We start from the raw sequence: 14,707 nt of genomic DNA, 5'->3' as shown, positions 1-14,707 counted from the left end.
AAAACCAATAGAGCACTCTTTATTTAAATGGAACCAGTTTAATGATAGTAAAGTATTTAACAACTTTATTCATGCTTGGGTTTTCGCAAGCTTGTATGTTAAGTAAAAATACTTAATGTTAATAATCCTACAAAAATACAATAGTATTTTTCTTATCGCAAGACTAAAAAGCACTAACGCGTCGTGCGCTTTATGTATTTGTTTTGTTTTCATCGAAAAGTAAACAAATATAAAATAAATAATCCAAACTTGTAGCTTATATTTAAAAGAAACAAGATGCCGCTAACTGCAGAGAGTGCAGCACAACAAATTCAGGTAAAGACCTCCGTGGTATTGGTATGTAATTCAATGATTCATTAACACCGTTGTTTATAGGATCGCCTGAAAGATATTCAACAACATATTCATATTGTGGACGAGGAGCGTCGCCGGGCAGAAAACTCCATTTCCAGCTTGGTGCGATCTCTACATGCCACCAATCAGAAGGTGAAACCCCTGCTCAAAGCCAGTTTGATGGAAGCTGCCCAGGAAGAGGCCACAATTCGTGCTGCCTTGGCCAAGATCCACGAGATTCGTAGCATTCGCAATGAAAGGCGCATTCAAGGTGTGTAAGTTGTATGAAGTTTTTTAAACAGAATTAAAACTACCTTATTCAATAGCTCGCAATGCTGGAAATAAGGAGGCCATTCGACGAGGAGCCCTTATGAAAATGGTGCAATTATCCGCACAAACACTGCCTTTATTCGTGGGCAAACTAGGAGAGCGCGCCCCGGCTTTATGTGGAGCGATTCCCGCCGAAGGAAACTATGTGGCTAAGGTGGATTTAATATCTTAAAAAGTTTATAAGCTTTATAATCTCTAAAACTGTTGTGTAGGTTGGCGACAATGTGGCTGCTTTAGCGAAAGGAATAGACGAGGAGGAGAATTGGATCCTGGCGGAGGTTGTGCAGTTCCTGCATCGCCAAAACAAGTACGACGTGATCGACATAGACGAGGAGCAAAAGGACCGTCATGTGCTAAGCAAGCGAAAAGTCATTCCGCTGCCTTTGATGCGCGCAAATCCCGAAACTGATGGTCATGCTCTGTTTCCAAAAGACACGGTAGTCATGGCACTATATCCACAGACTACTTGCTTTTACAAGGCCATTGTCCACCGTCTCCCACAAACTGCCACCGAGGACTACGAGGTCCTTTTTGAAGATTCATCTTACATGAATGGTTATGCCGAGCCCTTGCCGGTGGCCCAACGGTATGTGATTGCATATCGTCCCACCAAAAAAGGTGCTGGCAGTGGCAGCGGAAATCTCTCATCAGCTTAGAATGCCAAGTAATATTTATATCCATATAATTAAATTTAAAATATAGTTGTGGATAAGCCTTCCCAATAATTAAAACCGTTAGTAAACAATCTTTCAATCTTTGAGGTTCTGCTCCAAGGCTTGTGCTTTCGACTAGTACGCCACAAACTTTTAGTATATTTTGCAGAGACGGTCACACTAATTCCCCGAATTAAGTTAATAAGTTTTAAAGTTTGTAGCAAAACAAAGAAGACCAGAGCAAGTAATAAATATGAGTGAAACGGCGCTAGCGACACAAAATAATGGCACAGTAGAAAATGCAAACTGCTTTGACATTCTGAAAGTTTCTATGCTCTTCGAGACAAGCCTCCTGGATGAGGATGACGTCCAACTGGACGCTTACTTGGCAGCATATGAGGAAATAATGAAGTAAAATCCATGAACTTGGTGAAAAGTAGATATATAGTTTTGTTTAAACCACAGGTTCTTCCAGCTGATGGGCAGTGTCTTCAGTTTTGTCAGCAGCGATGTGCGCAGCAAAATAGACATATTATACGCCCTTAGAGCCAAGGACACGGAAGAGGAGCAGCACTTCGGTAGCTTCAGGACTATGCTGGAGTACGAAAAGGGGGCGGAGTTGCTAAACCAAAAAGGATACGTGTCTGGGAGCCGCACGCTATTACGTCTTCATCGCGGATTGGGTGCGTTTTTATGGGCCGCCAACTGCCACAGTGGCTAACTGATTCATTTTTTTCTTATCTAGACTTTGTCTACGAGTTTCTCAACCGGATACAGGCAATACCAGACGACCAGAAAACCGTGGAAGTGTGCAAGTCGGCCTATGATGACACCCTTGGGAAACATCATGCATTCCTCATTCGTAAAGGAGCTCGCTTGGCCATGTACGCCATGCCCACGCGTGGGGATCTCCTGAAAAAAGTCTGCTCCGATGTGGAAGTGGCCAAGGAGAACTTGCCTACCATGCTGGAGCACATGCGCACAAACTACGATCGCACGGAGCAGCTCTATACGCTCCACGATCTTCACGGCCTGCCTTAGAGTCTACCAAGTATCTGGGGTACTCACGAGATCTGATAAAGTGATTTTTACGTATCGGTAACTCACTTGTTATCCCAAAAATAGCTTAGTCTGATATTATACTTTTATGATATGAACATGTGATTTTTTACCGGATATATAACACTATTTCAGATCTAGTGGTTACCCCGACCTAGTTAATGTAGCTAAATTTGTCTGTGTTGAATGTGTAACTGCTAGTATTAGTTTTCAACAAGCCTAAATGTTTTAATTTTGCATTTCCAATTTCCAGCAATCGCTCATATAGTCGCCTTATCCACAGGCTGTGCAATGTTTCCCAAATCCCCAGTAAATTAACGCCATAAAATATTTAGTCATGAATGAAAAACTGGCCTTATCTGGGTGTATTGAACTTGAACAACTTGGACAAACATAGTTTTTAGTGTCTCTGCCAAAAATAATAGCGTAATAAGCGGTACTGATTAGATAAAAATATTGTGGGGCTACTGCGATGTATCATAACCTCTGGTTATCTTTATTTTGGCCCAAACACAAAGGAGCTAAGCCTCCTTCACATCTCCAGAATCCAGTTAAGATTTATGGCTAGATTCGCGTTAAGGATTTAATTCCAGGGAGTAAATGTCTTTAATGGTAGATTTTGGAATGCAAGACTAATTGGGCTATCGATTGGATCTTAGTCCTTATCACTACGTATCACTATCAGAACGCTTAGAATTGGCAAAAAAGCGTGTTAAGTTGTCCACTTTATCGCCGGTTGGGTTTGTGCTCGTGCCAAGTGCAAAAGCGTTAAAAATGGTGGATCAAACAATCAACCGACGTCAGCCATCCGTCTGGATGGTTAAAAGCGTCTACGCCCGGCGATTTTGGCTCATTTTAAATTTGTCGAGCGGCGCGAACGATTCATATGGAGCCATGGATTCCTCCAAACAAACAAATCCGAAACGCGAGCCTAATCCGTTTGCCAAGGCCAATATTATCTCCAAATGGTTGTTCCTGTGAGTTATTTTTTATGGGTAAAAAGTGAAATTCTTTTTGGAAGCAAAATAATCCGTGGTCATGGTTAATCAGTGAGCAGTTAACAGCTTGCAATAATGTTTGGTGTGCTTATAATCCATATCGAAATCAATTAAAAGGGATTAGTTCAGATATACAAAGTGACTTAGAGGTCGTCCAAGGAATATCTCTAAATCTAATTTCGCCAATTTCACAATTTGAATGACCATTGAGTGTCGGAAAGTCACGTAGTAGTTTTCGGGATCAGTGCCTGTCGTTTTTTAGTCCGCCAAAGCGAAGATCCATTGATAAGATACTGATATACTTATCAATTTTCCTCTTTTAGATGGATGCACAGTGTTTTCCGCAAGGGCAGACGTGAGGAGTTCGACACCAGTAAATTGTACGAACACCTGCCGAGTTTTGATAGTGAGTCCTTGACCAGAAAAGTGCAACCCCATTGGGAAAAGGAATCCAAGAGCAAGAATCCCAGTCTGATGCGAATGATTTTTTCCGTTTACGGATGGCAGTTCGTTCCCATTTGTGTGTTATACTCACTGTTGGAAATGGCTATACAGTAAGTACTTTAATTAACACAATATATTATTTCCGGATCAACAATATATAAAATAATAAATTACATCAAAAGTTAAATTTATTTTAAAAATTAAATTCAAAGCACTCTAACTTTAAGCAGCTGTAATCAGGAACTTATTCATGTTCTATTTAAAGAAAACCTGTTGAATAAACTTCCTGAAATTATAGTGATGCTTATCTTATCGTTTTTGGTGAACTAAAAATACCTCTTCGGCGATCTAAAAATAATTGATAATGTAAATAATTTAATTATTCTTTTCAGCTCCTTTCAACCTTTGCTACTTGGAGGACTGATCTCGTACTTTGCTTATGGACAGACGACTGTGACCAAGGAGAGTGCCTATCTGTATGCCATGGGCATTGTCCTCTGTTCACTGGTCACCTCCTTGGTGTTCCATCCCTTCATGTTTTATCTTTTCGCGGTCGGAACTAGGGTGAGATTGGCCTGTGCCGGTTTGGTTTATCGAAAATGTCTCCGTGCCTCGGCGAGCAGTGGCGAAGGACTTGGAGCCTTGGCCATTTCCGTGATGTCCATCGATCTCTCGCAATTCGATTTGACTTTCTACTTCTTTCACGATTTGTGGAAGGGACCAGTGGAGGCCTGCATCTTTGGCTACCTCATGTACCGCCAGGTGGGCTGGACATCCTTGATCGGGATCGCCTTCATTGTGATCCTGATACCTCTTCAAGCTTGGGCTGCCAAAGCTTCTGCACATTTTGGTTCCCAATCCGCCAAGTATCGCGATGAAAGAGTGAAATTGATGAACGAGATTATCAGTGCCATCCAGGTGATTAAGATGTATGCGTGGGAGAAGTCCTTCGGACGATTGATTGCCGCAGTAAGGAAGTCGGAGGTGAAGGCCATCCGGGGATCCATGAGCATCTATGCCGCTTTGCAGTGCACCAATATGATCTCCAAGATATCGCTGTTCCTCAGCCTGGTGGCCTATGTTTATGGGGGTGATCTTGTGACCGCCAAGAAGGTGTTCATCCTCTCCTCGTACTACGGATTACTCAACGATTCCCTGCTGCACTACTGGCCCATGGCCATTACCACTTGGGCTCAGACTTTGGTGAGTGCCCGTCGAGTGGTGGAGTTCCTGCTGCAAGTGGAGAAGCCTGCAGATGAGTCATGCTGCAGAGATAATCCCGGCTTGGAGTTGGATCTGGAGAAACCGAAACCCGAGCAGAGTGGCCGACTGCATTGCGTGAAGAGTGAGTCCAAGTGCATGAGTTTCCGGAAAGTCAGCGCCAGTTGGGACAAGCCGAGCATAAAGCATCCCAGGAAGGCCCACATCAAGAACATGTCCTTCCACATCAACGCCGATCAATTCGTGGGCATTGTGGGTAATGTGGGCTCCGGAAAGAGCACACTTCTCCATGCCATTCTCGGTGAGATTGAGCTGATGCAGGGGCGAGTGGAGATCCATGGCAGGATTAGCTATGCCGCCCAACAGCCCTGGGTTTTCCAGGGAAGCATCCGGGAGAATATCCTGTTTGTGGAGCAATACGAGGAGCAGCGATACCGAGCAGTTGTCCATGCCTGCCAATTGAATAGAGATCTGGAGCTGCTGCCCCGAGGTGATGCCACTGTGGTTGGTGAACGAGGAATCAGCCTGAGTGGTGGCCAGAAGGCTAGGATTGCTCTGGCAAGAGCTGTCTATCGCCAAGCGGATATCTATCTATTCGATGATCCTCTAGCAGCTGTGGATGCCCAAGTGGGCAAACTTCTGATGGACAAGTGCTTCCATCGACTGCTGGCTGGCAAAATGCGCATCCTGGTCACCCATCACGTCCAGCTGCTCAAGAGTGTAGACCATCTGCTGCTCTTGGAAGGCGGAGTGCTCACCCAGCAGGGAAGCTATGAACAACTGAAGGATGTGATCACCCATCATGCTGCTCTCGATCTGGAGGCCATCGAGGCGGATAAGCAGCAAGTGAAGCGAGTACTCAGCCAAGTGGACAGGACCTCGAAGCAGCTAAGCAAGGGAGAGGATGATGATCCCACCGCTAACCAGGATATGGATGGCAATGCAGAGCAGCAGTTGCAAGGAGCAGTTAGCTATGACACCTACAAGGCGTACTTTAAGGCTCTTGGAGCTCCGTTCCTCGTCTGGTTGGTTCTCTCGATGTTTGTCTTCGCCCGAGGATGCCAGGCCCTCATGGACATCTTCATCTCGCGATGGGCCACTTGGGAGGAGGATCGTGGTTACGATTCGGTGGATGACTTCGAGTCCACTCGTACTAAGATGGTCACCTGGTACACGGTGCTCCTGCTGCTCACTTTGGCCCTCTACCTGCTGCGCACCTTTGGCTTCTTCTTCATGTGCCTGCGCATCTCGTTGACACTCCACGACCAGCTTTACCAGGGGATAATCCGCGCCTGGATGTACTTCTTCAATGCGAATCCCTCGGGAAGAGTGCTCAACCGTTTTTCCAGTGACATACAGAATGTTGATGTGAATCTGCCGCAAGCCATGATGGATTGTCTTCAGGTTTGTATCTTAATCTTATATAGCTTTGAAAATCCAAATTAAATGTTTTAATTTAGTTTGTGGTAGATGTAGTGGCTGTCCTGGTTATCGTGGCCATTGCCAATTATTGGCTTCTAATCCCAGCGGCAATTATGGTATTGCTTCTATACCTTTGCCGAGCCCTTTACATTGGCGTCAGTCGGAGTCTAAAAAGGATTGAGAGTATGAGTAGGTACAAGTCCCTTACAAATATTTAATATCTAATAACATATTTAATCCCTTTCTAACCAGCTCGCAGTCCAATCTATTCGCACACAAACCAAACCTTCCATGGTCATTCCACCATTAGATCCATGGACGCCATGCCGCAGCTGGAGCAGACTTTCCATGGTCTCCAGAACACAAACTCCTCCGCTCTTTTCCTCTACGTGAGCGCCAATCGTGCGTTTTCCTTCTGGACGGATCTGATTTGTGTGCTCTATATCCTGGCCGTAACCTTCAGTTTCCTGGTCATCAAACAGACATTCTACAGTGGAGATGTGGGTCTGGCCATCACTCAGTCCATGACTTTGGTGATTATGTGCCAGTGGGGAATGCGACAGACTGCCGAAATGGAGAACAACATGACCAGTGTGGAACGAGTGCTGGAGTACGCCCAAACACCTTCAGAACCACCGCTTGAGAGTCCGAAGGATATGAATCTTGCCGCTGAATGGCCACAAGCTGGTCACCTTCGTTTCCTGGATCTCCGTATGCGATATGCTCCAGAAGATGAGGATATCCTTAGGGGTCTGAACTTTGAGTCCCAGCCCATGGAAAAGATTGGCATTGTGGGACGCACCGGAGCGGGAAAGTCATCCATTATTCAAGCACTGTTTCGATTGGCTCTCAATGAGGGAACCATCCAGATCGATGGCCTGGATATTGGTCAATTGGGTCTGCATGATCTGCGCAGCAGAATATCAATTATACCCCAGGATCCGGTTTTGTTTTCTGGAACCCTTCGCTTCAATCTGGATCCCTTTGATGAGAAGAGCGACGAGTCGTTGTGGAGTGCCTTGGATGACGTGAAACTAAAGAAACATGTGGCCTCCTTGGAAGGAGGTCTCTCTTCTCACATGCAGGATGGTGGCTCCAATTTCAGCATGGGTCAGCGGCAGTTGGTTTGCCTGGCAAGAGCAATTCTTCGACAGAATCGAGTTCTCGTCATGGATGAAGCAACCGCAAATGTGGATACAGAGTAAGCTCTTAACTAATAACATAAGGAAAGCTTTCTAATAACTTCTTAATTCCTTAGAACCGATATTCTGATCCAGGAAACCATCCATACCAAGTTCGCCGAGTGCACAGTACTTACAATTGCTCACAGATTGCATACAGTAATGGATAACGACAGTGTTCTGGTGATGGACGCTGGCCAGATTGTGGAATACGGAGCACCGCACAAGCTCCTGCAGCGCAAAGATGGAGCCCTTTTAAAGCTGGTCAATCAAAATGATGCTGCCACCGTGAAGTTCCTCAAGAAAATTGCAGCCGAAAGTTACATGCGCCGCAACAAAAGGGATTCATTCACAATAGCAGAGGAAGAACCGAAAAACTGAACAGGAATCTCCTCCAGAAACAGGATCTAACTTAAGCGTTAGAGTTTCAGAAATTGTACTGCCTCTGGGAACAGTCAAATTCGTTTTTATTGGTACGAAAAGTGTACTATAAAGTGTATTTACATAGCAGTAGAATTACGCTAGTACTAATGATAGTTCGGCACTTAAAACGAGGAGACTCTGACACACACGCACACACAAGATTACAAAATATATGTATGTATATATATATGTAGGTAATATATCAAAACTGTAAACTTGATGGATAGCCTAGGATGATGGTAAACATTCCATTTAAAATAACATAAGGTATTGACATGTATGTGGTAAAACTAGGATCAGAAACACTCTGATATGTTCTCGAATGCAAAAACAGAACGCTCTTTATGTAGGCTATACAATGTTATGCTATGTACACAGAACGCTAAAAAATCAAAAATAAATACGGTCAAACCACATTCGACTCGGCGGCCAAAACCGCTTCTGCCGCTTCCTGCTATTCAATTCGAATCCGATGCGATGCGCGGCGCAGTGCGCCAAACTCCTTGAAGACCAAACGCCCCAGCAGCACCATGGCAATGATGTCGGCAGCGATGAGCATGTGGAAGACGTACTGCCATCCGGCGGTGGAGATGAGTCCTGCGAGCAGCGGGCCAACTGCCGCTCCAATCGAGCCAGTGCCATCGATAATCGCCGTCACGGTGGCCAGGGCATTGGCATTGCCCTCCAGGGAGCTGTGCTGACCCAGCTCAGCACTCACAGAGGTTGTGATCAGGGCATAGGGGCCGTTCACAAATATGCCGACCACAATCAGCAGCACTATGCTGAACGTCAACGACAGTGCACCATATTGTTGATACATCAGCAGCTGAAAAATATATATTTTTAGTCTTTTTGGTCTATGTGATCTGTTTAGAAAACTCACAATTGGCGAGGCAATGAACAACATGCCTGTGCAGACGGTGGCCGACATTCCGCTCACATCCGATAGATAGCCCGCAGCTATAGCTCCCAAAATGCCACCCACATCGAACAGAGTGGACAGATCAGCGGAGAGTTGTGGTCCCAATGTGCCTGCATTGCGATCAATACAATATTAAGTCACTTATCTAATAAAGGGAGGTTTACAAAGACTCACTGGATTTCTGAATATAGAGGGGCAGCCAATACATGAAAGTGTAGCTGACCAGCTTGGTGAAGAACAAACACAGGGAAAACTCTACCACTCCGGGTATGTACAGGGCATCAATCAGGCTTATAGGACGTCCGTGGCCTCTAGGTTGTGCCGCTGGTTGGGGACGAGCCAGGATTGGAGTGCGCTCGGTGGGCACCGATCTATAATTGATTTCCTAAAAATGTAAGACAAATAAGTGTTCCGTTTTGAGGGAAAATCCATGCTAAGCGCAATATTTACACAAGCGAACTGACCAGCACAACGTAAAAAGCAAACAGAAAGTCATGCACTTACGGTTTCCGAAGAGTCGTACCCCAAATTGACTACATACTACGGCCGAGCAAGTTTCTTAGAAATTAAAATCCCAGCATAATGGGAAGACGGCCGCATGCGGAACATCAATTAAAAACGGAAACTGATACTTACGGCATCGTTGTGGCGCACCTGCTCCTCGTCGTCCTGCTCCTCGTCAGACTCGTTGGTCACGCGTCGCTCCTGGTGACCGGTTTGTGGATAGCAGCCGACTATCTCCGGTTGGTCCACCAGGAAAAGGAAGAGCAGAAAGCCCACGGCTGCAATTATGATGCCTGGGACTACAAATGAAAGAGCCCAATCGGTTTCCACATAATGCGCCGCTATCAGTGTGCCAAGAATGTTTCCAATAGATGTGTGGCTGTTCCAGATGCCGAAGATCAAGCCGCGCTTGGACTTTCCAAACCAACGACCAACGAGAGCCACTACACCAGGCCATCCTGTCGTCTGGAAAATGCCAGCGAAGATTTGCACCAAAACGAAGTACCACAAGCTATGGATGTTCGATGTGCGAGCGATGCCAAACATATAGGTGAACACTCCGGTAAGGATCATTCCCATGGACAGGAAGTATCGGAGGGAAACTCTCTCAGCCACAAAACCAGAAGCGAACATGGCAATGGCGTAGGAAAACAGGAAGGCCGAATCCAGCATTCCAAACAGTGTGGTGGCATCGGGAACATCTGTAGATAAAGTTTAAATTGAGTTATAAAGTTTAAAAACAATTTTAGGATAATCTTACCAAAAGGCGCATAGCCGCATTCTTGACCAGATGCAGACAGGGCAGTGGAACAGTTTCCTTGAAGCACCGATTTAACTACGGATATAGGTTTGCGGCACATGTGGTAGCAGGCGTAAGCCAGGAAAGTTAGCACAAACACAGACATCTTATAGCTGTAAGTAAATAAATAAAGTTTACGAAATAAAAAATGTACATTACGAAGAAAGCATAAATAGATTTTAATATCATTTTAACGAGAGTACAAGCCACAGTATAACCAAGATAACATTGTAACCGAAATTACACATCGAAATTGGGATATTCTAATGAGTTGATCATGACACATTAATATTATTCTTTCTTTGTGTTTCAATATGAATCAAACAGGTTATTTTAGTTTGCAAGAATTATACTTGTTGAAAAAGAAAGATCATTTGGAACTTATAGTTTTTTCTACTTCTAAGAAATCTATAGTCAATTCTTTAATTATTAAACAAAAGTGCTTTGATAATTTTTGAACTTCCTGGAAAGATAGAGACTACATATAATCGCATCTTTTAACATTGTTTTTAACTAAAAGATAATAAGTTCGAATCTATTTCTTATTTTAATTAGGTTTAATCGAGTTTGTAGTTCCTATACTCACAGCAGATCCCTGCGGACGTGGATGCGGGGGCAGCAGTGGCGGGACAGTCGCTGCACCGCCCGGATGCCGAAGGGCACGTCGTTGTAGTTGTTGCTCATCTTTCGCGTTCTGCTGGCCAGTCCCAGTGGAGCTCTCATCGACCGGCGCGGACGGAGGGCGAGAGGCAAGTGCGGCTCGTCCAGGTGGCGGTGTTCCGTTCCGGTTGCAAATTACGTCGCCAACTACCTGCAAAAAGAGCCACGATCAACAGGTAGGTGAGTGATTTGGTCTCTTTGGTGACTCAGTACGAGATACATTTTCTGGTGTATGCTTTTCAGGTAGAGTGGAGTGGGTCGCGGTTTCTGGCGGGCTGTGGAATTGAGAACGAATACAATATCCGACCTTATCGACATATGTTTCTTTAGTTTTCTTGTTTACTTCGTCAAATTCGCTCAAACAATGAGGCGTTATATCGACGTCGCATAATAAAGCGAGTTTCCGCTCTACTATTGTTGATGCGTTGGCGAAAATTTCCAACTTTGATAGTGGTCTAAGTTTTGAGATAAGGAATCGCAAGTACTTTATCTTAAAGAAGGCCGACAGTTGACTTGTTTATGAAAGATATATCATAAATTTGTCGTAATCTGAATACACAACTTTCTTTGTTTACTTTTTACTTCCTATTATAATCAATTTACAGAGTATTTCTGAGTCGACTTGTGCCGGATATGTAACTCTTTTGTTTGTTGTCGCCCCCGAAAAAGAAGTAAAATCGTGCGAGAGCTAACAGATTGCTTTGGCTTCAACTTCGCGACATTGATAAGCAGCAGCAAATATTTATTATTACCGTTAAACACACACTAAACAGCTGCAGTAAACATTACTCCGTCCGAGAAATAACAAAATAGAGGTGGAGAAACATCGATAGCTTTGTGCGACTATCGGTTATGAATGCCAGTGTGAACGTGGCTGCTCCTTGGTTAGTATTTATTTAAGTACATATCTGGTTTACTTGTTTATTTATTGTTTTCAATTAAAAAAAAAATTTGGCCTTTTGAACGATTATTCCTGCACAATTTTGATATTATGAGTAACTTAATCTGTATTAGGTCTTATTAAGAATGTTTTTCTCTAAAAGAATTAAGTTATTGCCGTATGTTAGCAAACTTTTGGTAACCGTTATAATCTTAAACTTAACGGTTTTTTAATTATTGATTATAGAGCAGCATTCCAATTTATTTGGTGAATCTTAAAAAAAAATCTTTAAAACTTTTTGCTATCACGTTTTTGAATGCAGTGCTTATTCATTGATGCGCCACATGTTTAGGTAATATTTGGGATTCACAACTTACCCATATATGTATTTAACTTTACAATTAGAAGTTGACACTCGATCCCGGAATTATTTTCTGAGATCACGGGCTAATTTGTTCAAGTGACACGCGACTGAATGAATAAATGAGAATTAGTCATTAGTTCTAGTTTGTTGACAACGAATCAGCTCAGGAAAAGACAGAAGCACATGTGCACATGACCTGGCTTTTCAATCAGACTTAACGGAGAGCGGAAAATGCTCTAGATTTCAACACTAAGACGCTAATTTCCTCCGCCTGCAGTGTGAAAATCAAGGCGAGAAACAAGAACAATTGGAAGTGCTAATCACAACGGGCAAAAACAGTTTGCCAATTGTATAAATTGCGGGGTTTAGCCAAATGAAGCCACATTTGACAACCTAAAGCTCTGCTAAAAACAAGTACACGTTGTTATCGGAAAACCATTTAAAAAACTAATTAAAATGAAGTACAATAAGGTGAGTACAGCAAGATACTTAAGAAATTGAATTTATTAAACTGACATTTTCATTTAAAAACTAGATAATCTTCCAACTGATCGCCTGCTTTGCGACTTTTGAGCTGGTGTTTGGTTACCCGCAAGAGCAAATTTCTTCAGCAGAACAAATCCAAAGATTAAGTGCAGCAACTGAAGGAGAAAATCAAGATGCCCTGGAAACCCTGTACAGCTATGAAAGAACTTTGAGCAGATTGCGAAGAGCTCTGGAGGAGCTGGCTTATGAGGAGGCAGCTGATGCCATGGAACTGGCCGAGATTAATGTATTCCGACCTCTTTTCCGTTACCGATCTCAGTCTGTAAAGGTGAAGAATCCCCAGCAGCAGCAGTTTGGTTAACCGGGTTAATATACTGAAAAGTTTATATTTAAGTTATTTAACCTCGCCACATTTCAAAAAACCTGCTCATAAACCATTGATATTTTTTATACAAACCTAGCCTGTTAAGAAATAAAACACAACTTATTTATATTGTTAAACATTTAAATATTTTATTTTATTTTTTGTTGTAGAACCTATGCGCTTTGCAAATATCCACAAGTGATTAAACATATGTACACACCAATCTAAATATTTCTCATTAGAGTTAAGGATATTATTGTATTTTTTCATGTTTCCACATTGAGCACATTTACATCTGAAGGCTTTGTGGATGACACGTGAATTCCTTGCATTGCACTATCTTGGAAGGATCCCTAATATAAACACACCGACACATACGTACATATTTGACTAAGGAAGACACAAAGAATATGAATTCTAATTCTACAATATAAATATGTGATGGACACTCATCGGGGGTTATGTATTCTTATTTTGTTTCTGACTAGGCAGCTAACTAACTTTTGATTAAGGACCCTGTAAAACTCCCCTAAGCTGCAGAAAATAAAACAAAACTTCATACGTACACACTCTAAATAAATCTTATATGAAAATCGTTCGCCTTTGGTTACATATATGTTGTTAAATAAGAACATTTCGCACACCTATCTCCTTGTAAATAGTTAAGCCGCTAGTCAGCTTGTGAAAAATATTCCCCCTACTTGCTCTTGGCTTAGAAAAGTTACTAAAGTCGCTAGTTAAGTACTTAAGTAGAGTTGTTCTCTGTTTAGTTTAGTTCAGTTAGTAGTTTTTGGTTTTGCTCCTTTCGCTTGGTTCCATTAAGTTGCTCGTACACATATAGTTGCTGCATTATGCTGGCATTATGTCCCTATGTTTTACATTAAATTTGATTTAATTTTTGATTATCAGGCTTAAGTTAGACATTACAAATAGCTGGCTGCACACACTCGTGAGTATGCAAATGGTTGTTTACATGGGGATTGGAGAGCTTCGAACCGTCGAAACCTGTTTACATATTAGATGAGCCCATCTGGTAGCACTTAGAGATAAAGCTTTCTGCCTGCCGGTTATACACATATAAGTATATATATATCTATATATATTCACATATCGACACACTTAAAACCTAGGTAAGTATATAGACGATTTGGTTGGTTTTTTTTGTTTTGTTGTTGCATTCTTGTTTTAGAGCACCTGCAGATTTTCGCAGTGCTTGAACTTGGAGTCCTCCTTGCCCAGGATCCAGGTGAGCATCTGGCGAGCCTTCATGCTGGCCGCCATCACACTGCGACTTTTGTACCAATGCGCCGGTGAATTGGCATCCCTCGGTCCCTGAAAGCCATTTAAATTAGAGATAAATCAAATTTACTCCACTCACTGAACAAAAAGAACTCTTAAATTGACCAGGAGACAAGCTGGGTTCTATGCCAGGGTTTATTTACATTTGGCCCTCTATTCGAGTGTGTTTTTATGGCCCTGCAATACAGTTATTCCATTTCGGGGCGCCAATTGAAGTTTGCATTTTTCATGTTCTTTGTGCGGGTTCTCGAAGTGGGCACAAGATAATAAACAACGAGCAAACAAACAAAACACTTTTGGCAGTAAGCTCGGAATAGTTTCTGCACTTTCGGACACTTGACACATTTTCCTTGTTTGGCAAGTTG

The 14,707-nt window shown here is 42.9% G+C and overlaps 6 protein-coding genes across 7 annotated transcripts in view; 4 read left to right on the top strand and 2 right to left on the bottom strand.

The window, feature by feature from the left end:
* The first annotated feature begins 179 nt into the window (after positions 1–179).
* On the top strand, positions 180–1,416 carry LOC108087828 (SAGA-associated factor 29). The gene is made up of 4 exons (XM_017185399.2): positions 180–315; positions 376–604; positions 660–817; positions 876–1,416. Exons 1-4 carry the CDS (start codon positions 277–279, stop codon positions 1,317–1,319), a joined length of 870 nt encoding a protein of 289 aa, XP_017040888.1. The 5' UTR covers positions 180–276; the 3' UTR covers positions 1,320–1,416.
* A 62-nt stretch (positions 1,417–1,478) lies between these two features.
* Positions 1,479–2,729, top strand: LOC108087829 (ceramide-1-phosphate transfer protein). Its single transcript, XM_017185400.2, has 3 exons — positions 1,479–1,727; positions 1,782–1,999; positions 2,062–2,729. The coding sequence occupies exons 1-3, from the start codon at positions 1,570–1,572 to the stop codon at positions 2,355–2,357; spliced, it is 672 nt and encodes a 223-aa protein (XP_017040889.1). The 5' UTR covers positions 1,479–1,569; the 3' UTR covers positions 2,358–2,729.
* Positions 2,730–2,794: 65 nt separating this feature from the next.
* Positions 2,795–8,485, top strand: LOC108087826 (probable multidrug resistance-associated protein lethal(2)03659). 2 transcript variants are annotated; one of them, XM_017185397.1, is made up of 6 exons: positions 2,795–3,352; positions 3,697–3,927; positions 4,210–6,442; positions 6,499–6,649; positions 6,713–7,661; positions 7,719–8,485. In XM_017185397.1, the coding sequence occupies exons 1-6, from the start codon at positions 3,150–3,152 to the stop codon at positions 8,020–8,022; spliced, it is 4,071 nt and encodes a 1,356-aa protein (XP_017040886.1). In that variant the 5' UTR covers positions 2,795–3,149; the 3' UTR covers positions 8,023–8,485. The 2 variants fall into 2 exon arrangements, with proteins under 2 accessions (XP_017040886.1, XP_017040884.1); XM_017185395.1 differs by having other exon boundaries at positions 2,795–3,927.
* LOC108087827 (glucose-6-phosphate exchanger SLC37A2) lies at positions 8,061–11,803 on the bottom strand. The gene is made up of 7 exons (XM_017185398.2): positions 11,702–11,803; positions 10,876–11,100; positions 10,251–10,402; positions 9,623–10,191; positions 9,161–9,371; positions 8,948–9,096; positions 8,061–8,890 (listed from the first exon to the last, which is right to left on the bottom strand). The coding sequence occupies exons 2-7, from the start codon at positions 11,010–11,012 to the stop codon at positions 8,519–8,521; spliced, it is 1,590 nt and encodes a 529-aa protein (XP_017040887.1). The 5' UTR covers positions 11,013–11,100; positions 11,702–11,803; the 3' UTR covers positions 8,061–8,518.
* Positions 11,804–12,557: 754 nt separating this feature from the next.
* LOC108087838 lies at positions 12,558–13,188 on the top strand. Its single transcript, XM_017185413.1, has 2 exons — positions 12,558–12,664; positions 12,729–13,188. The coding sequence occupies exons 1-2, from the start codon at positions 12,650–12,652 to the stop codon at positions 13,038–13,040; spliced, it is 327 nt and encodes a 108-aa protein (XP_017040902.1). The 5' UTR covers positions 12,558–12,649; the 3' UTR covers positions 13,041–13,188.
* LOC108087836 overlaps positions 13,167–14,707 on the bottom strand; it is a 27,653-nt gene continuing 26,112 nt past the window's right edge. Inside the window, 1 exon segment of the mRNA XM_017185410.2 lies at positions 13,167–14,375. Coding sequence (XP_017040899.2) covers positions 14,229–14,375 — 147 coding nt within the window. The 3' untranslated portion in view covers positions 13,167–14,228.

This window comes from Drosophila ficusphila, unplaced genomic scaffold (assembly GCF_018152265.1).
Source record: "Drosophila ficusphila isolate 14025-0441.05 unplaced genomic scaffold, ASM1815226v1 contig_414, whole genome shotgun sequence".
In the NCBI taxonomy this organism is placed as follows: Eukaryota; Metazoa; Arthropoda; class Insecta; order Diptera; family Drosophilidae; genus Drosophila; species Drosophila ficusphila.
The sequence above is the reverse complement of the archived record's forward strand: the minus strand, read 5'-3'. Positions and strand labels throughout refer to the sequence as shown.